The sequence below is a fragment of the Triturus cristatus genome, chromosome 10 (assembly GCF_964204655.1).
Source record: "Triturus cristatus chromosome 10, aTriCri1.1, whole genome shotgun sequence".
NCBI lineage: Eukaryota > Metazoa > Chordata > Amphibia > Caudata > Salamandridae > Triturus > Triturus cristatus.
Window position 1 is genome coordinate 1,032,751,438 of NC_140593.1, and position 24,677 is coordinate 1,032,776,114.

The window sequence follows — 24,677 nt, forward strand, 5'->3', positions numbered from 1 at the left end:
AATGTCCAACTTCACCACTTTCGGTATTCTCAAAGGGCTGTTACGAGTAGTAAAGTTAGACCTTTGTCTCAGTTTAACTTAAGTTTTGGTCTTAAGTTTAACTGAAGCCAGACTTTTGGTCCCAATTAAACTTAAGAGAAGTTAAACTTAGAGGAGAGGAGTAGGCCTAACAGCCTAACGGCTAGGGGGGTGGACCTTGAACCTGGGGAACTGGGTTCAAGTCTCAGCAATGATGCTGAACATCCTGTGATTCTGGGCGAATAACTTAATCTCCCCGAGCCTAACAAAAATGAATGTGTCGTCATGTAATGCAACTGGTGCTATGTAAAGCGCTCTGATACCCGATTCGGGTCAAGTTTCACTATATAAAACTCTTAAAATAACAAAAACGAGACAAAGGTCTCACTTTACAACTCGTTAATGCCCTTTTTGAATACCGAAAGTCGTATGTTTTTCATCAACAATGCACACTTCCAAATGTTGGAAAATGATATGCAAATACGTATCTCTGTCTCATCTGAGTTTGGGTGTACCAGGTATAGATAGATGAATTGTGTGGAATCGTCTTGGCCACAAAGAATGAAACTGCAGAAATAAGTAGAAAAGCGGCGGAATCCTTTCCTGTGTGACAGATAGCAACCCAAGCATATCAACCATAGCAAACCAAGAAATATCTGCTGTGGTCTGTTTTAGGTCTCCTCTGTGGCACACTATTCCGTCCCTGATTGGCAAGTCAAGAGACCAATCTGAATAGGGGGCCCCTACATGTTTGCACTGAAATGTCAAAAGGCTCACAACTTTTTTTAGCCTTGTTAAGTAGAGATTAGATTTTAGCAGGAGAATCATTAGCTGCTGCCCTCTCCTCTATACGTTTTGCTTCAAATTCTGGATAAAGTTTTTTTTTTTACAGAGTTTTATATAGCGCAAACTTGACCCGGTTTCAGGTATCAGAGCGCTTTACATAGCACCAGTTGCGTTACATGAGGACACATTCATTTTTATTAGGCACAGGGAGATTAAGTGATTTGTCCCGAATCACAGGATGTTCAGCGTCATTGCCAAGACTCAAACCCGGTTCGCCAGATTCGTGGTCGACCACCCTAGCCATTAGGCCAACTCCTCTCCCCGATTTAGCTGTGGAACAAGGAAAGGGGGAAGGTAAAGCACTTGCGAGGAAGGGCAAAGCCTTCCTCATCTAGCCTTCAGGAGTCAAAGGCTTTCCAAAAGTGCCACCGCTGCTGTGAGAAAGGTGAAGGGCAACACAATAAACCATTGTGAGCTTGAGTATCAGTTCACACAGCAATAAATGGCCAACAAGGAGATCTGGTGCAAGGGCAGATTCGGAATCATGATCTCATTGGCGGGATCTCGCCCCTGGGTACAGCATCGATAAAGATTCTGTTGCTCTCACGAGGAATATAATGTGGGAACATTTCTTCGTGCAAGTTTCGGTAGATTTCCAATCCATTGTAAAAAGATATGAGGATCATGTCCTTAGTATTAGAAAGGAAATACTTAGGACATGGTGCTAGTGTCTTCAGAAGTAGAGGGGCTAGCGACCACGCTCAGCAAAATAAAAGAAGGCATTTAAACATGTTTTGATAAACAGTGGCTGAAAATATAAAATAAATCAGTTGGTGATTTGTGCATTTACCATATATACCTACCACTCGCAATTATTAGATATTTGTTTTTTTTTCCTAAGGAAACAAATTGCTTGACAGCATCATTATATATTGCAAAAGTGTGGCCTGATAGATAATGACTTAGGTGGTAATTACGATGGCGGGCGGACTCGAGTGCTTAGAGGTGCCTGGGACCGCCCGCCTGTAACGCCTGTGGCGGAAGTGTGGCAGGCGGTCTTCGTGACAGCCGCCGTCGCAAAGCGATTCTCCTCGCCATCATAATGTGGTGGGGGGAAAATTGCTGTCCGATGGCGGAGGGCCTGCCACCAGCTGGCGGTGGCGGGCCTTCCGCCATTGTAATGACCCCCTTAATTATTAGCAAGATACTTTATAGAAAACTGAATAACAACACGAGAACCAGAAATAAGGGGAACTAGACAAACTAATTGATATGAAATGCCAAATGCATCAGAACTTGGTCTTAAATTTGGGTCAGACTGTGTTTTTTTAGCTTATTGCCTTACACTAAGGAGACATTCTCAGTGCTGGTGGTGCTTACGTGTTGAAGTTCAAGTGAGAAATGTTACAATGTACACTGAACCGAAAATGTTGAAGCCTGTAGTCCTGGATTATAATTCTTTCTTCAGGACATTACTGTGTATTGTTTTATTCCGGGGAAATCGTGTAATCCCACTGTGTTTAAACATTGCAAATATGTGTGATGCAGTGGTAAACTTGTGAAACAAATTGTGTAATTCTAAATGTCTAAGAACCCATGGGGTAGGAGTGGGCTTTCTTGTTTTCAGTTTCTATTTGTTGCAAAAGCTGGTGAATATTTTTTATAAAATGTAAAAATCTGTGTTTAGCAGCATTTATTCTTTTGTGCTCTGTACATAATCATGGACATGGCGTTTTTCCAGTGCATGTAAAGAAATTAGGTTTAATGTCCTTCCTTCTCTCATTTATTTCTCCTGTCAATTATTCCTACATTCTTCATTAGCAACTTGGGCTGGCTTGCGTTACTCTAAGGTGGCTCTGGGCAGGGTCGGCTGTAGCGCTGGTGGCGCCTGGTGCGACAAACCTTTTTGGTGCCCCCACACCCCATGACCGCCTGCTCAGATTCTCTCGCTACCAGCAGGCAAAAGTGCCCCTCATCTCTCCAGTCATAAGTTATTGATAAAAACAGCGCCTCCCACTCCCCCCCAGGTCAGCGTCCCTTCCACAGGTCAGCACCCAGTGCGGCTGCACCTGTTGCTCTGCCTTAAAGCCAGCCCTGGCTCTGCGTGGCATAGTTAACCATACTTCAAGAGTTACGTTGCTCCTTGCGTCACCATGCATGACGCAGAGGAGACGCATAGGAAACGCACGCACTAGATAAATCTGGCCCCCAGTGTTTAAATAATTAAATGCACATTTTGGGGCATATCAACAACAACCGGCGATAATTTTCGCTAAGCGCACTAAGCGCTAGGATAATTATTGCAGGCTAGCATGGATTTTTATCGCTGAGATAGCGTGCTAATAGCAACGCTTATCTCAAAAGCGATAAAAATCCTAGCGCTAACTGCCTAACGTGAGATTATCGCTGGAAACCCAGCGATAATCTCACGAAATGAGGCGTTAGCTTGTTGATAGGGCCTCACAAACTTAGCCATGATATCCACCCTCCATAGGATATCATGGCTAAGTCAGTCCTGAACCAGGCGTAAGGAAAGTAGTGATAACAGGGGTTATCGCTACTTTTCTTGCCGCTATGCTTCATAGCGTGGGGCTTGATGATAGGAGAAATGTTGCTTAGCGACATTTCTCCTGTCATGTTAGGTCAGGAACGCCCACTTTGCATGGATGCAAAGCTGGGCGTTAAGATTTAGTGCGCTAAAGCAAGGTTTCACGCGTTAGCGTGACCTCGCTAATTAGGCGATAAAATTATCGCCGCTTTTTGGCAGAAAACGGCCGCAAAAGCGGCGATAATTTTCTAGCGCCTCGTTGCTGATGTGCCCCGTAGTTCGGCTGAATTGGTGCTCACGCTGTAATCAGCCGCGGCCGCTGCAGGTAAGAGCGGTGGGCCGGCTGAGGGGGATTTCGAGAGACGACCGCAAGGGAACATTAAATAAATAAATAATTTTCCCTCATGGTCGCCTCTCGAAATCCCCCCCCCCCCCCCCCCCCAGCCAGCCCCTCTGCCTTACCGCTCTTACCTGCCGCAGCCGCGGCTGGCTGTAGTGTTTAAATATGTCTTTTGGTATGATATTTTAGTAATCTTTGATGCATAAAACACTAAATGAAATATATTTTAAAAAAATCTATACACTAAAATTGGCCTCCATTTCTGCAGTGATTAAAGGCCAGATCATGACTGTCCCACATTTTCCAGGCTCAAATTGTGCGCCTGCCAGTTTGTGGCAGCATCGGGATCACAAATTAGCTCTGCGTCATTTGCCTGCATAATGTGGGACTAGAGGATGGCGAGCAAATAATGCATCTTATTCCTCATTCCTGCACGCGCAACAGCACGCTCGTGCTAGAAGCACCCTTGATTAGCGTCAGGTTTCTGCTTCCCCAATTCATAAGTGCAAACCACCTGATTTTTGTGTACAGCTAATAATTCGATTTTACACAGAAACTGGAATTTGCGGCCTAAAATTGTTCAGTTCTTAAAAGAGAATTTGATCGCGTTAAATTCTGCAAATTCTATGAGGCATATTTACACAATTTTTTAACCTGTAACCTAAGTCGTGACATAAATATGTGACAGAGCTCATTTCTGTGAGGGCAAATTTTTCTGTGTGAGCTTTTAGCTATAGAAGGAACGCTTAAATCAGTTTTTAATCCCTTGTTTTCATCAAAATAACTATCCAGTATTCCAGTCGCGATTGGCCTTAGGACGTTATCACAGGTTTGGAGAGTATTTAGGAATGACCACTTACCTTGACATGGGCTTCAGTGCTGTTTGAAGACTGAGCTTCATATCGAGCGGATAGGTGCAGGAGTAACTTATGTTGAGTTCCCTGTCTCTTGTTATTATCTGATCCGATCTCATCGCCAAAAATATCATGTTCGTGTAGGTGGCGTGGGTTTCGTTTGTCTGTGGATAAAGAGAATATTGGAAGTTTAATCATCCAAAATGCACTCCCCAAATCCCCATAACTCTAAAAAGACCCGGGCATAGCTATCAATGGTGCAGCTTGAGCAGTGGCACTGGGGCCCAGAGGTGTCCACTTGTGTTCTGCACTGAATTAAGTTTATTTAATAAGCTCCGTGCCCACTCTCTCTATTGATTCGTCAATGTGGTGGGAGCAGGGCTGGCCATTAACATATGCAAACTGGGCCCACGCCCAGGGCGCCGCCCTCCAGAGGGGCACTAAATCTCCCTTCAGCAGTATTCTAACTAGGTAGGTCCAAAGAAAAGTGTGTTTAAAAAATAAAAAAATGAATTCAACGCTAATGCAATTCCGCCACGCTCTTAAGCCAAACGCCCTTGACGTCAGTAATCTCTAAACATGGCTGTTCCCGGTAGGAATAAAGCAAGATCTATCCCCATGCCCTATGCGTTCACGTCATAGTGGGCCCAGCATGCACCTGTGCCCAGTGGACATTAAACATGGAGCAGCGTTTACACACATGTCCTGTGCTCTGTATTCCTCCATGGGGTATGCATCGGCCACTAGACATAGCAAATGGACCCAGTATTACTAAAAATGTTTCTTAGGCATATAAAAATTGTCAGGATCTAAAATAGCAGATCTTCAAAACGGCCCACTCCCCCATGCACCATCGTTGACCACCAGTGCTTCTTCAAGGCCCTCCCTTGCCCAGAATCCTGAAAGTGGACCTGTTTGAAAGCTGCATATTTCAACTGGAGTCTCTTTGCTAATATTGTGGGGGAGCTGGTAACTGCATCTGCAATAGATCAAGTGCACACTCAGTGAGGAACGTGTTTCAGTGTCAGGGTAATCATGGGGTGCTGCAGGAAAGGGGAGTGTGGAGTGCTCCTTAGAAATAAGGCATTGCACTGTGGGGCGGTAGCTTACTTGGGTGGAGGGCTCTGCCATCCCAATTTTCCTGCTCTATGTACTACCCTGCCAAGTGCCACGCATCTTGGGTTAGTCTAATACATAAAATCCTTTCTTCCTCCGCCACTAGCAAATGACAGGCCAAGGTCTTTCGATTACACCAGTGATAAATCAGACGGATTCTCTGTCCCACTGGAGAGCACTGTTTCCCCGGAAACTGGGCTAGTGACCCTCCCTTTGCTTGCAATAAAGTAATTTGTTATTTATTGCACCCACGTGTGCTGTGCAGCCTCCTTGTTTCCTATTCCCAGCAGTGGCCCTGATACCCCTGAAGCAAGAAAGCCCTGTGGAGAGCAAGAAGCTTTAATTCAGCAGTTACGCTCTTGAAAGCAAATCCATACAAAATGACAATGTTGTCACCAAAGAAAAAGCATGGTAGCTGGATGAAATTGTCCTAGCGTCTGCTTCAAAAAATATGTTTTTTAAGCAGACGCTAGGACGATTTTCATGCTTTCAAGAGCGTAACTGCTGAAATAAAGATCCTTAAAAGAATAAATACCTTGAACTAAATTTAGAGCCTTGAAGAAGTCCCTATGGGGACGAAACGCGTCGGCTAATGGTTTATGAATTTTGAATTTTATCAACGTAATGTATTTCGTCTTTCCCAATAAAAAATAAAGTTCATAAGAAAAAAGAATACGACTTGGAAATTTCTTCAGGACATCGCCATTAATCTGTGCTGAACTGATTTTGAATGGACTAATAATTCTGTGTGTGCGGAATCCATAACTTCTGTCAATTTAGTTTTGGGTTTCCCAAGTAGGGAGTGGAGAGGGGGGCACTCCTAAGTTTTCCTGCACCAAGCATAACTTTCCTGCCCTTTTTGACAGGTGCGGTTTCTCTGCCTTTGCCTCAGCCCTCTTTCTGTTTTCTTTATAAGGAGATTAAGGTGCACATGCATCAAAATAGGCAATTGCGATCCTTTAATTGCGATTTTTAAAGAATCGAAATTAAAGAATTGCAATTGTCTATGCATGTAGGAATCGCAACATTTTTTGCGATTCCTAAACATTCCTTAATTGCGACTCACAAATTGCGACTTAAGGAATTGCTACCCATTCATTCCTGTGGGCATAGAGGTCCATAAGAATCAATGAAAATTTCATGCGCAATTTGCGAGTACCAAATAGGTACTCGCAAATTGCGCATGCAATTTCAAGGGTGCATGGGTGCCAAATGGACACCCTGTTGCACCCCTGAAATTGCCATGTGACCACATGTTTCACACACACATGCCCCAAGCTCATGTGTGTGTGTAACATGTAACTTTGAAAAATGCACTTTAGCGCATTTTTCAAAGTTTTCGCAAATTACCGTCCAGTTTTATTTGACGGCAATTTGTGACCCCTAATAGCGAAATCGCTATTTCAACTTGCAACATGCAAATCACAATTTGCGATTCCTTAAATGCAATCACAATTTACGTAATTGCACATTTCGCGGTTACTTAATTTGTGATATTTGCATTTGGGATGATGCATCCCAAATGCAAAAATACTTGTCGCAAAGGGGCAGATTCTGCGAATCTGCCCCTTTGCGACCAGTTTTTGCCTTGATTCATCTGGTGATTTGCCCAGAATCACTCGATGTTGAGCTGGCACCACAACTCAAACGTACTTCCCCAGTTCCAACATCAGCAGCTCTGAGACCATAATGCTATATGCTTTGTTTTTTTTCCTCTGGGAAAGGTGACCTCACAGCGAGGCCTATGCAACCACTCCCCCACCACTCCACTAAGGCCTAAAAGACGCTGGGATGAGGTGACAACACCTGGCCCTAACAAGACCACTTCTCTTTCTAACCCCCTCCCCATTCCATTATACCCTTAGAGTATGACCTGGCAGTAGGTTGGGGTCAAGAAAAACACACAGCTCATGCTGCTAACTAAAGGGAGGCTTAGGTGACAATGCCCCCCGTGAGGCCCCTGAATACTCCCGCCCTCCCCATACCCACCATGGCCTGAAAGTGATGGATGGCCCAGTGGGAGAATGACACTGCTTCTGGGCCGGGCTTGACCCACAAGCGAAGTGGCGGAGATAAGAATGCCCTAAGGGCCAGAATAACACCTGGCCCCAGCCTCAGTTTGACAGCAAGGCATGTGAATGCCCATGCTACTGGCAACACTTTACAGTAGTCTGGCAGGGACCGGGGAACAGTGGCGGCTTATAGAGAATGGGGGTGACGAGGCAGGAGGGGGGACGATAGGAGGGGGTGGTTGAAAATATTTTTTTAAAGAGCAACTTACCTTTTCCGCCAGCCGCATTTCTTCCTGCTTCTCTGAACTTCCAGACACAAGTCTGGAAGAAGCTGCAGGAAGCACCCGGGCCCACAGGCCACCCTGGGACAATCACATTGCTGCAATGCAGTGTTGTGATTGGTCTGGGCACTATGGATTGGCGCTCAGATCGGGACAGGGAGCCTGTGCATATTCCCTAACAGGCTGTCCTTTACAGCTTGGTGGGGAATATGCAAAGTGCGCATGACTGCTTGGCCGGCCAAGTATTCATGGCACTTAGTGTGCCGAGTCCTCTCCTACACACTGAGCCAATATCCCTGCCTTGCCCTAACCCAGCCTCGCAGCAACCAAAAATATTGGTTCAGTTATTAGCATTTTATTTTCCCTGTTTGACTACTCTAAGAGCAGTGGGGCAATGCTCCTCCGCCTTATCAGAGGAGCTGCCACTGCCAGGTTAGACCATACGTTTCTGTAGGCCCCGTTTACGGAGGCATTAGAAAATCAGCCGACAGATTACCCTGAGGCACTAGCCCATCGCCCAACTGCCCGCCTTCCAAATCCGACCATGATACTAGCTTTTTTGCAGCAGGTCCGGGAGGCATGGGTATCAGTCCGTGGCGTGGCTGCATGCCAATTATTAATGCCTCCACACACCACCCTTAGCCAAGTCGTCATAGGGAGGGGTCAGTATGTATCAGGGTCACGGGCCCCACCCCACACAACGAAGAGTTGGGAAAGGGTGGGCTTACCTTACCACCCCAGCCTCCACAAGACCTCGTAGCCACTCCAGAACCAGGGACTTTCCGAAGCCCTCCTACCAGCTACCGTCAGCCACCACTGCCGGGTAAATCACAACATTTTCCTGTTATGCCTCTGATGAGGGCAATAATCGTAATTTGGAAAACATCCCTGCAGTTCACTATTCGATCTATATTGACATGATTCGAACATTTTGGCACAGACAGTGCTATTGAATGGCCACTAAAACCTGGTTGTTGGATACATTTGCGCTTCCACAACTGTGCCTACCTATAGGCAAGTTAAAATGGGTGCGGCCTATTCTATTGGCACAGGGTGTTCGGGTAAACATACTTTTAATCCTATTTTCTATGGTGCCTCAATGTGTTCCTGCGTTAAAACCTGCTTGCTCCCCAACGCATGTTATTTGAGCGCTCGCCGCTAACCCGAGAAGCACATTCCTTTGCCTTGCTCCTACACCCCAGGAGGGGTCAGAGGGGAACCTGCGGTTTACACAGATCCAGGTCTAGTTGCCGAAGGGGTGGGGGGCTGCAGTGCATTCAGATGCTCAGATTGTAACTTTATTGCATGGGACACAGTTTACACAGGGTCCAAGTTATTTTACGGCTGGGGAGGGGGCGGGTGTGCGAGTGCCAGTGACAGCAATCATATTTGTTTGAAATTGAGAAGGGGGGTCTAGTCACATTTGAGTTATTCCCAGGAAAAGGGGTGAGGGAGATGGCAGTTTGACTGCATCTTCATTCGACATGGAATGTAGACGTTGGTTGGTTTTTACGCGTTTTTAGTTTTCTTACTAGAAAGGATGGCTACATTTTACACCCGTTTTTATTTACAGCCCTTGCTGGGGATAGGTTTGCCTTTTACTGGCCAGTAGGTTCTTGCCATATCTGTGTATTTTGATCACTCAAGCACAACAAAAGAGCACATGGGGTTGGGGATGAAACTAGCTAGATGTAGAGGGCCACACGGCCTCTACGCGCAGTAACGTGAGCACGCACCCCTCGTGACCGGGCTCGGTCTGAGGGTATATAATAAACGGGCCAAGGTCGCACGTGACCTTACGGCCGGAGCATAGCTAAGAGTGGTCGCATACATTATTGCCCGGTCCCCAGTGTTACGCCGCATGCCCCGTCCCAGCACCTTTACACTGGCGACGAGGGTGCTTTGCGAACCCCGCTGCAGTGCCCCAACCCAACTGCCGGCGCTGTGAGGAAGGCGCGAGCACCCGCTCCACGCGGTGCGCATCGAGGAGCGTGGGCGATCCCGATCTGCGGAGGAGCTGTCCAGTCGATCCCTGTGGTGCGGCGTGACTCCGGTGAAAGTACGCGCGGAAGGAAGGAGCTGCGATATTCCCTGTCGGCGGCAACGTCCAGCGGTGAGGCAGCGCGCACGCGCAGTGCTGAGCGGCACCGGCCCAGCGCGTATCTGCGCGTAGGCCTCAACGCGGTGTCGGCTCCCTCGGACGGTGCCTGCACGATCACAGTGCCGCCTCTAGCGCTACTGCCGGTGCCTCCTATGAGGAGTCCTGTGGAGGCTGAGGACTGTAGGGGCTGAACTGTTCCCCAGGAGGGACTGTGGGGTCATTCCCTTCGCTGCAGGGGTGCCTCTTTCCCCACCAGTGGGTGTAACCTGCACTAGGCCCCGGCTGGAACAAAACAATGAAGGGGAGAAGAAGGAACAAACTGTTGTCAACAGGGGTGCAGTCCCAGCAATAAAGGGGGGCATAGCAGAGGGGCATATCAACCCCCTCAGACCAGGTCCGCAAGAAGAAGATTACCTGGCAAGGGTGCGAGGGTCAGCTCCTGCACATACCATAACGAGGTTCTCTGCACGCCACGTCCTGCTGGGCCTTACCTCACGTCGTCAGGTGTTGCCGGTCAGCGGTGCGTAGCGCGACAACATGGCGGATGACCCGGCAGCCCCGGCCCCACTCGCTCACTCACATGCCTCTGTGACGTCCCTACCGACCTTCAGCCAGTTGGCTGATCCTGCCACTGCGGTGCCTCGGTGGAAGCGATGGGTGGGCCGCCTCAACCATTATTTCACGGGGACGCGAGAGCACGATGGCAAGGTGAAGAGATCCCTCCTCATGCATTTTGGAGGCGATGAGCTCTACGAGCTATTCGAGTCGCTACCGAACACCGGACAGGAGGACGACTACGACGCCGCGATTGCAGCATTGAATAAGTACTTTGATCCCCAAATGAATCCAGATTATGAATGATTCAAGCTGCGACAGGCTCGTCAAGGGGAGACGGAGACCATGGACATGTACAACGCGAGGATCAGGAAGCTGGCGGCCACCTGCACAGGCATAGACCACAACAATGAGATCAGGGCACAGTTAATCGCAGGGTGCAAGGCAGTGTCCGTGCAGCACGCTGTACTGGGACAGCCAGGCATCTCCCTGGATGAGATTCTGATCCTAGCCCGCTCGCACGAGCTCTCGGACAAACGTGCGGAGGAAATGGAGACGGTGAGGCTGCGGAATGAGTCAGGGGCGGTGGCACCCAAACCAGTGCCGATCAAGGAAGAGGTAGTAGAGGTCGTCCAGAGATGCCCGGAGGTGCAGTACGACGGGGTACATGACCAAGGCCCAACAGTAGGTGCGGATACTGCGGTTTTGACCACGGGGACCAGGAGAGGTGTCCCGCGACAGGGCAGGCATGTGCGAAGTGCGGGAAGGCCAACCACTATGCCAGCGTACATCGGGGGCGAGGAGGTAGAGCACGTGGCGGTGCTCCCAGAGGACGCCCAGGAAGCCTGAAGCACCTCACGCTAGAGGACAGGGAGTCTGGAGTATCGTCAGACGCGGCTTCGGATGCGGCTTACTACGAAGACGATGATGACACGTTTGTCATCTCGTTCACAGGAAGTGCAGGCAAGAAGAGACGTCCACCGCCCATGTGCCAAATCCAGGTCAACGGATCGCCCATACAAGCCCTGATAGACATGGGAGTGTCTGTGAATCTCATGGACTCTCACCAGTTCGACCGGCTACAACCCAAGCCAAGGCTCATCCCGACCAGGACCAGGATCTTCGGGGGCACGGAGGCACTCCCTCTGCGGGTAATGATCGAAGTAGAAGTGTCCAGTGACTCCCACACACTGACTGCAACATTCCATGTCACGGAGGGTGGAACAGGCACGCTCATAGGATGCCATACGGCCGAAGACCTCGAACTGGTGTTCTTCGCAAGACAGGTGCACGACATCCACGCGGAGAACATTATGAAAGATTTCCCCCAACTCTTCACGGGGCTAGGCAAACTAAAGAACCTCCAGGTTAAGTTACATATAGATAGGAGTGTCCAACTAAGAGCACTCTGGCACCGAAGGATACCACTGCACATCCGCCCGCTGGTGGAGAAAGAACTGCAAGCACTGGAGGACTTGGGAGTCATAGAAAAGGTATCGGGCCCACGCCATGGGTGTCACCCCTGGTGGTGGCGCACAAACCCAAACAACCAGGCGCCATTCACCTGTGTGTGGACATGCGACTCCCTAACCAAGCCATCAGAAGGGAGCGGCACGTGACCCCGACGATGGATGACATCGTCGTGGACTTAAACGGAGCCCAGTGGTTTTTCAAACTGGACCTCAACTCAGGATACCGCCAACTAGAGTTAGCCCCGGAGAGCAGGTACATCACCACCTTCTCAACACAGGTGGGGTTGAGGAGGTACACCCGGCTCAGCTTTGGGGTGTCGTCGGCGGCAGAGGTTTTCCAAAACGTGGTCCAGTAAACCCTGTCTGGACTCGTTGGAGTGATCAATCTGAGCGACGACATTCTCATATACTCCAAAAGCCTGGAAGAGCATCACGCCAGACTACGGGCGACGCTGCAGCGGTTGGTGGACTGCGGCCTCACGCTACATCAGAAGAAGTGTGCGTTTTATCAAAACTCGATCGACTTCTTCGGGTACGTGTTCTCCAGGGATGGGCTCAGGGTGGACCCTCGAAACGCGGCGGCCATCCGGAATGCTCCAGTGCCGCAGAATCCCACTGCGGTTAGAAGTTTTCTTGGCATGGCGACGTACTGTGGCCGTTTTCTGCCGAATCTTGCCACGCTGTCAGAGCCCTTTCGACAGTTAACGAAGACCGGGACGCCATGGGCATGGACATCATGGGAGGAAGCTGTGTTCCAAGAGGTTAAGAAGGCGCTGTTGGACCAAACAACGATGGCGTATTTCCACCCGGGGCGAAGCACAGATTTGGTGGTGGACGCCAGCCCGGTGGGACTCGGCGCGGTACTGCTGCAGGAAGCAAGGCCAGGAGTCTACGCGCCAGTAGCATATGCCAGTTGGGCGTTATCACCAACGGAAATGCGATACACGCAGATTGAGCGCGAGGCCCTGGCTATCTGCTGGGCCTGCCAGCACTTTCACCTATACCTGTTTGGCCACCCATTCAAAGTCGTAACGGACCACAAGCCTCTGTTGCCGCTATTCAGAGGATCTAATAAGCTGGCACCACCAAGGATCGAACGGTGGGCGGTACAGTTGCAAGCGTACTCGTTCCAACTGATCTTTCGCCCAGGGGCCAACAACCCGGCGGACTTCCTATCAAGGCACCCACCACAAGGGGAATGTGCAAACCCCTTCCGAAGACAGCATACGAACGGAGGCGTTTGTGCAAATGATGGAGGAGGATGCTTGCCTGTTGGCAAACACCAAAGCGGAGATATGTGAAGCCACGGAGCGAGACGCCATGCTTCAGCGAGTCAAAGAAACTCTCGCCACAGGTCGCTGGCACAGGTTCCTGGACGGAGTAGCAGGCCTGATTGAAGAGGAGCAGAATGCGAGAAAGCAGCCATTGGAAAGTTCGGCACGAACTTAGCACGGGGGAGTCAGGCCTAGTGCTTAGGGGCCAGAACATCGTAGTCCCACAGGGCCTCCAGAGGCGTCTGGTGGCCATAGCACATCAGAGTCACCAGGGAGCTGGGAAGACGAAGGCGAGGCTCAGGTCCAAAGTATGGTTCCCGGGCATGGACCGGCTAGTCGAAGAGAGGTGCGGACCTGCCACTCGTGTGCAATAACCGGGGCGGACCCCGTTCCCTCACCGATAATTACGGAAGAGCCCTGCAACACGCCCTGGACTAAGGTGAGTATCGACTTCGGCAGCTTCCCGGACGGACGACACACGATGGTCATCATGGACTCGTGCACCAGGTTCCCTGTGATCGAATTGGTGTCATCCACGGCGTTCACGCAGGTACAACCAGCCCTTGAAAAAGTATTTGCAACTTTTGGTCTACCGGAGGAGATAAAGTCGGACAACGGCCCGCCCTTCCAAGGGCAGGAATTTCAGTACTTCCTACAGCGGAGAGGGGTCAGACACCAAAGAATCACACCCCAGTGGCCTCAGGCCAACGGAGAGGTAGAGCGATTTATGAGGACCCTCAACAGGGCAATGCGCATAGGGGTGGACCAACACCAAGACCCTGAAACCTGCCTCCATCAATTCCTGTTTGCATACAGACAAACGCCACACGCAACGACCGGGTGTGCCCCGGCTACACTCCTTCTGAAGTGCCATCCACGGGACCTCATTCCCGAGGCGACTGACTGGGCGCCGCTGGACCTAGACCCAATACGGGCCCAGCGAAGGCGCCAGCAAACCAACGACAAGGCCACCCTACGCCGAGGGGCCAGGGTCCCAAACATCCAGGTGCGGTCGAGAGTGATCCTGAAGGACAGACACCCCGGCTGGAAGTTCCGCACACCCTATGAGCCGGAAGGATGGGTCGTCACCCAGGTGAACGGGACAATGATCACCGCACAGAGGGGGTGACACACAGTCGTGAGGAACGTGTCGTGGTTCAGGGTGATACCAAGCAACCCGCCGAGGGAGCCAAGCGACCCGGAGGACGAGGAGGAAAATGAGGAACCTAATCTTCGGCACAGTCAGGAAGAGGGGATCACAGGCCCGGAGGCCCAGGCGGCGTCACAGCCAGGACGCGAGGACGACAATCCCAGGATCCCCAGCCATGGTGTGGCCGCGGAAGAGTCTGGCCCGGCCGGGCCTCACAACGGCGCCTCACCAGCTAGCCAGGAGCCACAGTCTCGAAGCCAAAGATACCAGCTAAGACCGAATCCGGCTCCCAGTCAAAAGCTGAAGGACTACGCCTGTCGAGTGGAAGGCAGTGTGGGGATGCCCACGAGGCATGGTCCGGAGGCGCCATGAGAACTTTGGACACTAGCGTTATCTTTACATGTATCTCTCTCTCTCTCTCTTTCTCGCTCTCTCTCTCCCTCTCTCTCTCTCTCTCTCTCTCTGAGTCTCTGTCTCAATTCTTCGCTGGTTGTTTGGCCAGCTAAAAGGTTTGGAGGGATGTAGAGGGCCACACGGCCTCTACGCGCAGTAACGTGAGCACGCACCCCTCGTAACTGGGCTTGGTCCGAGGGTATATAATAAACGGGCCAAGGTCGCACGTGACCTAACGGCCGGAGCATAGCTAAGAGTGGTCACATACATTATTGCCCGGTCCCCAGTGTTACGCCGCATGCCCCGTCCCAGCACCTTTACACTAGAGACCTAATATGGGCTCCAATCCAGATGCTACAATAGGTCGAAGCCCAAGGCCTGAGCCTGTCTTTTGTCCTTCCCATGTGTACTTACCTCATACTGCCCCCATTTCCTGTCCCCTCTTGATAGCGCTCAATTCGAGGTTTCTCTCCCTTGGCAAAGTCCCCTGAGATCTCTGCTCAAACCTGTGGTAATGAGTTTGCAGGTCTCATCGGTGCCTGCTTGCAGTGTGCAGCACACCCTCCGACATAACTAAACAAAGCGTTTTTTCCGTAACTGTTTATTACATCCTGAAAATGACTAGAAAGTCGCAGCTGAGTAAAACACAAATTCTTGTACGTAACTTGCCTTGAATCCCCTATAGAATTAAAAATAAACTCTGAGCTGAAATCGTTCTCTTCCCAGCACACCCACGCACCTCTCATTTAAACATCTGCATGTTTGTTTATTTAGTTTTCAAACTCAGTTGTTGGATATATGTTGAACTTGTGTTTTTATAGAGCGCTATCAAGATCCATCGTTGAGTGGCAGAGCTCTTGACACAGAAAATAGGTAGAAATAAGGCCTAGGTAAAGTAAGTAACAAATATAGGGGCATATTATCAAGCACTGCGTTAAAATTATCGCCGCAGAGAATTCCCATAGAAGCCCATGTTGACACCAGAACATGGGCTTCTATTGGAATTCTCTGCGGCATATGATCAAGCCCATTATCGCTGCTTTAGCGGCAGTTTTCTGCCGCTAAAGCGGCGATAATTTTAACGCCGTTTCTTGATAATATGCCCCATAGTGATGTATGATGTTACAACGCAAACTATTACAACGCATACCTCTACAACGCGGTTTTTACAATGCAACTTTCATTACAGTGCATGCCATTACACCACAAGCCTGTACCGGTGAACAACCATTACAACGCAACTTTTACAACGCACTGCCATTACAACGAAACTGTTACAACGCAAATGCTGTGACAACGCATTCCATTACAACGCAAGTCTTTACATCGACTTGCACTAGATGGCGTGCTAACATTAAAAATAGTGTAGTTTACTATCCAAACACCTTCCCTACTGCAACGTGGACTGGAGTTAGAATAGTAAATTACCCTTTTTTAATGTTAGCACGCCATCTACTGCAAGTCGATGTAAAGACTTGCGTTGTAAAGACTTGCGTTGTCACAGCATTTGCGTTGTAAAAAATTTGTTGTAACAGCATGCGTTGTAAAAGCATGCGTTGTAACATCATACATCCGCCTCTACCACGCATGTTCTATTACAACGATAATTACTATTCTAACATCACCGGGTGCTTACCTCAGGGAAGGTGCTGGTCAGTGAGGGATATGCGTTGTAATGAAATGCGTTGTAATGGCATGCACTGTAATGGAACTTGTGTTGTATTGACCACATTGTAAAGGCATTGCGTTGTAATGCTTGCGTTGTAATGGATGTTTCCCCAAATATAGTAATCAGAAGACTGGAAGATACTGTAGGGTTCGTATTTCTCAAATTATGAAGACTGACTGTGACAACGACGAGGACAAAGAGTAGTTCATCGATAAGGACTGGGATTCTTGGAGTTTATCTTTCTGTGGTCTATAATATGGTTATTATGCTTTTACTGCTTTTGATATGGCTTGTTCTCTTATTGTACGTATTATATCTGTAGCGTTTAGGCTTAAGGCGCATACAGTGCTCTTACCATCCCTCATAGTGGCCCTTCATTCTCACACTCTAAAAAATGTATCTTGGAGCTTCAGTTATTACTATGTACAATGGATGGACATACTATGATTCAAGACTTACGAATGATGAAAGGATAAGTCATCCCTACAGATATCTGGATTTGGGGCCTTCTGTTTGCAGTTAGATCTGTGAAGTTCAGTCAAAAGGCTATCTTAAAATGCTGGACTTTTTGCGCATTTGTTCTGTTTTTTAAGCACAAAAGGAACAGGGGGCACTAGCTCCTTACGTTAAGCAACTGTTACAGAGAGACTTTTGTACAGTGCATATCCTCAACCAGTCAATCACACCGGATTTGTATATCACTGCTAATCACCAGTGAGGGTATCCAGGCACTGAGGATCCTGCTCCGGAAACTCAGTTAAACAGCCAATTCTTGAGTCCTTCCCTGAATTCCAGCAGAGGGGGAGAGGTCCGTAGGTGAAGAGAGAGATTGTTCCAGGATCTGGCCGCCAGGTAGGAGAAGGAATGACCTCCGCTGAAGCTTTGGCGTATCCGAGTTTGGAGGGGTTATAGAGAGGTGGGGCACAGGTGTCTGTTGGGCTGGTGGAAGTTCAGACGTTGGTTGATGTATGCTGGTCCTTGGTTGTGCAGGGCCTTGTACGTGTGGATCCGCATCTTGAAATGACTTCTCTTCTGAATGGGAAGCCAGTGGAGTTTTCTGAGGTGGGTGGTTATGTAGGCTCATTTTGGGAGGTCGAGGATAAGTCTGGCTGTGGAATTCTGTATGATCTGTAGTCTCTTCAAGAGGTGTGAAGTGATTCCTGTGTAGAGTTTGTTGCCATAGTCCAGCCTAATAGTGATAAGAGCTTTTGTGATGGTTTGTCTGGTGTTGACCGGGAGACATTTGAAAATCTTGTAGAGCATGCAAAGGGTGAGGAAGCAGGCAGAGGAGACAGTGTTGATATGTTTTTTCATTGTGAGCTTGCTGTCCATGATGATGCCACGATTGTGGGCATGGTCTGTGGGAATGGGAGATGGTCCTCGTTCAGAGAGCCACCTGGAGTCGTACCATGCGGAAGTGCTGTTCCTGAAGAGTAGCTCAGTTTTGTCAGTGCTGAGTTTCAGGCAGCTGTCTTTCATCAAGTTGGAGATGCTCGTCCTGCACCTGTGGAAGTTATCCCTCATAGTGGTGGGCTCTTTGATAGTGAGATTGTGATTGGCACAGAATCCATACTAGGAGATGCCCAGGAGTTTGCTGTTTTCCAAGTGTTGCGTGAGATGGTGGTTGATGGCTTTTTCAAGGACTTAGCGGGAAAGAGCAGCAGAGAGTTGGGCCGGATATCCTTGAGTTTGCTGGGGTCAGCGGACGGTTTCTTGAGAAAAGGTTTGACTGAGCGTGTTTCCATTCATCAAGGACAATTCATTTATTTATATATGCAATTTATACAGTGCACAAATACCCTGGGGTGTCTCGACGCTGTGGAATGAAAGGAGAGCAGTTGAGATGGGTGACTACTGGTTGAAGAGCCAGGTTTTTACTAGCTTCCTAAAAGTCAGGAGGGTGGGACTGGTTTTAATGAAAAGGGGGAGGGTATTCCATAGCCTAGCTGTGGCAACTGTGAATCGTCTATCTCCCCAAGATGTTTTCTTTGTGCGAGGAATGGTAAAAAGGTGAGCTGAGGAGGATCGCAAGGGTCTGTTGGGGGTGTATGGGCAGAGTACTTTTTTTAGGAACTCAGGTCCAGAGTTGTTAATCGCTTTATATGAGATGCAAAGTGCTTTAAATTTGGTTCGACTTCTGATCGGCAGCCAGTGGAGTTGACGTATGACTGGAGAGATCGATTTGAACTTGGGAGTGCCGGACAGAACTCTGGCAGCTGAATTCTGAACTAGTTGCAATTTGTTCAAGACTTTCTCCTGGGCATTTAGGAGGAGTCCGTTGCAGTAGTCAACTTTCGACATAATATCCATGAAAATGGATGTGTGGAGAATGGTGGTGAGTTTGGTGCTGATCGATTTGTTTCCCAAGTTGAAAATGTCCTGGAGACAGGGGTCCATAGGTGCTCCTGAGTGGACGGAGTTCATGATGGCCGTTGTGTTTTGAGTGGTGAGCTGATCCCAGGTGGTTAGCAAATGGTCGGGGATTGCATCTGTAGGATGTCGGTGGCAGTGGGGGTGGGTTGGGGGCTCAAAGTTTTTGTAGATGTCAGTGATCTTGTTGCTGAAGAAGTCCGTAGGGTGTCAGAGAGTTCCTGGGAGGGGGAGATGATGTTTTTGGAGGCTGAGGGCCCTGAGTGCCCTGATGATGTTGTATTGCTCTTTGCTGCTGTTGGAGCTGGCCTCCATGTGGGTGACAAGTGTGTACAGTTTAGTCGATACACATCAGGAGTCGATGGTATTGGTTGAGCGAACTTTTGTAGGAGGCACAGTCAGCATTGTCCTTGGTGGTGTGCCATCTTCTTTCAAGTTGCTTGCAGTTGCGTTTTGTATCTCTTAGTTCCGTGGGGTGCCAGCTGGACTGTTTGGAGGGTCTCCTAGGTTTTATGGGATTGATGGGAGCGACTCTGTTGGAGCATTCACTGATCCAGGTAGAGAAGTTTTTGACAGCCTGTTCTAGGTTGGTAGAGGTGTTCAGCTAGGAGGAGTTGAGTGCATTGGCCCATTGACTCTCTCAACCTGTGCTGCAGCTTCCGGAAGGGATGCTGGGGGGTCTTTTAGTGGTGTTGGGGGGGGCCAGTGATGGTGAAGTAGACAATGGCTGTTCATGTAAGTTCAGTGATGTAACTGTACTTGGTTCTGTCGCTGGCCATGTTGGGGTCAAGTGTGTGTCCTGCGATGTGCATGGAATTAGTGACTAGTTGGGTGAGGCCAAGGGAGATCATGCTTTCAAGGAGGTTGGTGGTGTTGCACGGGTCATCAAGGGGGAAGTTGAGGTCTCCAAGAAAGATGTAGTGCTTGGAGTCAATGGCGAGTGGGGCGATGAATTCAGGAATAGGGTCACAGAAGCTGGGGTCTGTAGAAAAGGGTGCCATTGATGGTGGTTCTTCCATCACTGTGAAGTTGAAAGTTGAGATGTTCCTTGATCGGGGTGGTGTCGTGTGCAGGTGCAATGTTTGGTTTCCTTGTGGATGATTGCGATTCCACCTCCATGTTTTTTTATGCGGTCTCTGTGTGTTATCTTGTAGCTGTTGGGTGTTGCTGAGGCAATGTCGAGCGTAGACGAGGGTTGAGTCAGGTCTCGGAGAGGAAGATGGTGTTGGGGGTGAGGAAGGTGATGGAGTCCCAGATTTCAGTGGCATGTTTAAAGAGAGACCAAGAATTGAGCAGAAAGCAGTGGAGATGTTCTGGGGTGAATGTGGTAGGGTTGGCAGGAGTTGCTGTACGAGAGGGTGCTCCGGTGTTGCAGGTGAAATGGCAGTGCCGGCAGGCAAACGGTCCTACCACGGATCATGGCGAGGTGCAGCAGCAGATGTTGTTGCAGGTTCCAAAGTCCAGGGCTTGGAGTTCAGTGGCAGTGTAGCAATGGGAGGCGGGAGACTTAAGGTTCCTGGCACTGGGCAAGGTCCAGGAGCGGACAGGCGCAGATGGACTTGCCTTTGGCGCACTGGCAGTGCGGCTCCTCTGCGCCCTCAATTAAGTAGGTCCTGGCCAGTGGGTGGGGCTTAACTTGGTGCAGGAAGCACGGGAAAAAACAGCAGGAAGAGCAAGCAGCGAAGGGGAGCGGTGCGAGAAAATAATCAAGCTAGTGCATACAAAGAAAAACAAAAGCAGGTTTATTTACAGAGATACAATGAATGAGCAGTACAGTCTAGCAAAGAATAAACAAGTTACGTTTACAGCAGAAAACCCTGTTACAGTGAAAAGCGGTTGGACAAAGTTCAGTTACAGCAGATACACTGTTGCAGTGAAGAAAAGTGGCTAAACAAGTGAAGTAGTAACAGATACAATGCTGGAAACGAGGCACTCAGCAGCAAGGGAGAGCTGGCACTGGGACCTGCTCCCAGACTGAACTCACATATTTGAATGAGATTTCATATGTGATCATGAAAAAAACGAGGATCGGTAATTACGCATTTTGATCACGCATAATTCAGGATTTATCCAAGGTTTTCTGGTTTCACAATGTGCAAAACAGTCACTAGAGGGGTTTCTTTTTCTCTCATTTTACATCAAATGCTAATGCTCTTTCTTTAACTTTTGGCACTTGAAGTTCGAGAGTAGGTAGCAAGTGGAATCCTCATGAAGAGAGTCAAGACGAGAAAAGGACATGTAGAGACAAAAAAACGGCATGAGACAGAATGTGTAAAATATAGGGAGAGGCAGACAATGTTGGAGTAAGGCAAGGGAAAATAGGAACATGGCGTGGGAATACAAACATGATTTACATTTACATTTTAATTTTGCAATGACCACGCTTCCTATGAGATCATCAATCTAAATGGCATGAAGATCTTTTAAATTTGACCAACTAGATGCTCTGCAGAGACAGCCATGTGTGCAAGTAAGGTAAATAAAACCCTTACTTGACGCACTGTGGAATTTGCACACTACAGTAACATGTTGAACATACATAATGCAGTAAAATATGGGGTAGTTTTTCATGCCTTTAAATATTTCAAGACTACATATTCACATTTGCTTCATGAACCGTGCTTTATCACTATATTCTTTATTAAGAAGTGCCTTAAAATGCATCAATTTCCACTCCTTTTTTTAAACTTTTCTCGGGGGAGAACACAGCCTGAGCCATCGTATTGTCAGTCAGGCTTGCTTGCTGCACTCACTCGCTCACTACGTAAACCTCAGCCTACTGTTTACACCTCACCACTCTGAAATGTCACCAGCTACCACTGTTGCACGGTTTTTGTATGCAAATCACGATCCACTGCAACACTTGTTTACTAGGCCTGGGCAATGAACCCCGCTCCGCTGCCTTTCCTCCTCCACGTAGTCAGCTACAAAACTGCACCCACAAATGCTGTGTTAAAGCAACTTTACATGCTAAAAAGCATATAACCAATTCACAAAAGTGAACTTTGAAAATTTAAAATATTAGGCTATGAGAGAGGTGATGAAATTGGGGTCCCCCCTAACCTAGGGGGAGGACCAAGCAGATGCCTTGAACACAAAGAGCATATCATGCTGAACGATTCACTGGTGGTCCCAACCTCTTAGGACCACCCCAAACACAGTTATGGGCAAAAACTACAATCCCAACCAAAGGCCCTGCAAAGCATTATGGGACGAGATTAGCAGTGGGCAGTGGGATTGTATTTTTGCCCATAACTGTGCTTGGGGTGGTCCTAAGAGGATGGGACCACCACCGAATCGTTTAGCAAGATGTACTCTTTGTTTTGAAGGCATCTGCTTGGTTCTCCCCCTAGGTTAGGGAGGATCCCAAAATCATCACCTCTCTCACTGCTTGCTAAATTTTCATTTTCACTCTTGTGAAATGACTATATGCATTTAAGCATGTAAAGACAGAGATGCTTGTTATTTTACCAAAAGTATATGAGGTTTCTGTTTTTTAACCATTCTGATTTGTTTATTTGCATTCAAATAATTCCATGATCCACAATTGCATAGCCATTTGTGGCTTGGGCCCCAGCAGCATTCCTCCTGGCCTTTCCAGTGCCCCATTACCACCAGGGCTGAAATGGCCACATATGACAATGGGAAAATCCTTGGGGACTGGGGTTCAGTATCTGCAAAGTTTCACTACACTCAGTAGCCTCCAGTCAGACCTTGTGGGTTGCAGCAGGGCTGCGTGTCTGCATATGGCAGCTGTGGCGGTTCATATACTATGGACCCTAATACTTATTTTGGGTGGTGGCTGTGGATGAAGCCCACTGGCACTCTTTTTCAAAGACCTGCACTTCTTTTTCATCATCTGACTTTGATCCAGAGCAACAAAAGGAATAAAATGAATAAAACACAAGTAGGAAAGAAGGGGGAAGAGAAAAAGCTGTGTCAAAAGGAGAAAGCAAGAATTTACAGGAGTGAGATAAAAGGGAAGGGAGTGTCTGGTGGTGGATTAAAGAGGCATGAGGTGGATTTAAGTCTTCGGATCCTTGGTATTTGTAATGCTGATATGCAATTGCACTGGCTTCTCAGCAAAACATTGGTCCCCAGCACTTATTCAGTTACAAATGAAACAGTGATGGGCCATGCACAACCAGGAATGCAGCGGTGCAGTATGAGACAGTGTTTAGCGCCACAAACTTGCCAAATCTACCAATAGCGAAATGAACATATGAGTGTGTCCCCTGTTAGGTATGAAGGTTATGTTTACACATGTGCACACAGGCCTAGCACCTCATGCTTTAAGGATGACTTATTGTCTTAATGTTAAATGAAGGTGCTTCCATGTCACAGAGACACTGATTCCAGTCACGGACTCATATATATGAAATCACGTCATTCTAGTGCTATGGGGCCATATGTACGATCATTCCAAAGTGCGACTCACCATTTGCGCTCATTGCGAGTCGCAATTTGGAATGTACAACAGTGTCAGAGACACTGATTGCGATCCCCAATGGGGTTGCAAAATGCGAGGCTCATGGATATTAACGAGCCACTCGCAATTGCGACCCCATTGGGAATGGCTGGCCCTCCCAGGGATGGTGGCCTGCTGGGCTCAGCAGACCTCCATGTCTGGGACTTCTTGTCAATAAAGCAGTTGTTTTTTTAAACGCAGCCCGTTTTCCTTAAAGGAAAATAGGATGCATTTAAAAATAAAATATGAAATGTTTTCGTTTAATTTTTTAAGGGCAGGTAGTGGTCCCTGGGACCATGCCTGCCCCTAAAAAATATTTTTAGAGCCACTCAGAGGGGAAGGGGTCTCTTGGGGACCTCTTCCCATTTACGACTCCATAACCACCCTCTTGAAGTGGGCGATAAATTGCGAGTGTTTTGTAGTTTTGATCTTGTTTTATTTATGAAACCTGGTGTGAAGTCTTTTTGTGGTGTTTTCACTGTGTTATTGGTTTGAGTATTGCGCAAATACTTTACACATTGCATCTTAAGTTAAGCCTGCCCTGCTCTGTGCCATGCTACCAGGAGGTGTGTTGTTACTTACCCTGACTAGGATTGTGGTCCTTACTTGGACAGGGTGCATACATCTGCCAACTAAAGACCCAAGTTCTAACAATAGTGCAGAAGGCTAATATTCCTGCTGCAAAGCACATGTACCATGCAGGTCACAGAAATGTATTTTACTTAGTTAGCTCAGTGAGTTACTGCTTTTGTCGCAGAGATACTTTTGTTAATTATTGTTCTTAAGTTACAATCCTTCTAGCAAATACAGTGAGCTATGAACTGGCGTCAAAGCGATGCATGTAAACTAGAAGGCTTAGTTTTACAACCATACCATGTACCATTTACTATACATTGATTACACACTTAATTTGAACACTTGTATGTGTCATTGTCTCTGTATAATGTGTGTGTGATGTAAAGTGCTCTGACATCCTACATTGATATGACTCGTTTTTTAAAAGAAATTAAATGCATGTGAGAGGGAATATGGATGGATGAGGCACACCCTTGGAGGGTGTCAGTTCGATAATCTGGAGAGAACGAGGACATTGGGGGGTGCCAAGTAAGATTGTCGCACCCGGCGATACTGGTGCTAAAGCCAGACCTGATCAGGAATGCTGGCATTTATGAAGCTGGAGAGTCACAAATCGCAATCCTTGCTACCCTATGGCTTTCAAAAGGATTGCCATCAGCATGACATCCTCATTAATTATTTAAGGAACAGAGCA

The 24,677-nt window shown here is 48.2% G+C and overlaps 1 protein-coding gene across 1 annotated transcript in view; it reads right to left on the reverse strand.

Annotated features, from left to right (window-relative positions):
- The window catches only part of UMOD (uromodulin), a 256,077-nt gene that overhangs the window by 66,249 nt on the left and 165,151 nt on the right, over positions 1-24,677 (reverse strand). Inside the window, exon 13 of the mRNA XM_085629081.1 lies at positions 4,553-4,710. Coding sequence (XP_085485207.1) covers positions 4,553-4,710 — 158 coding nt within the window. The remainder of the gene's footprint in view (positions 1-4,552; positions 4,711-24,677) is intronic.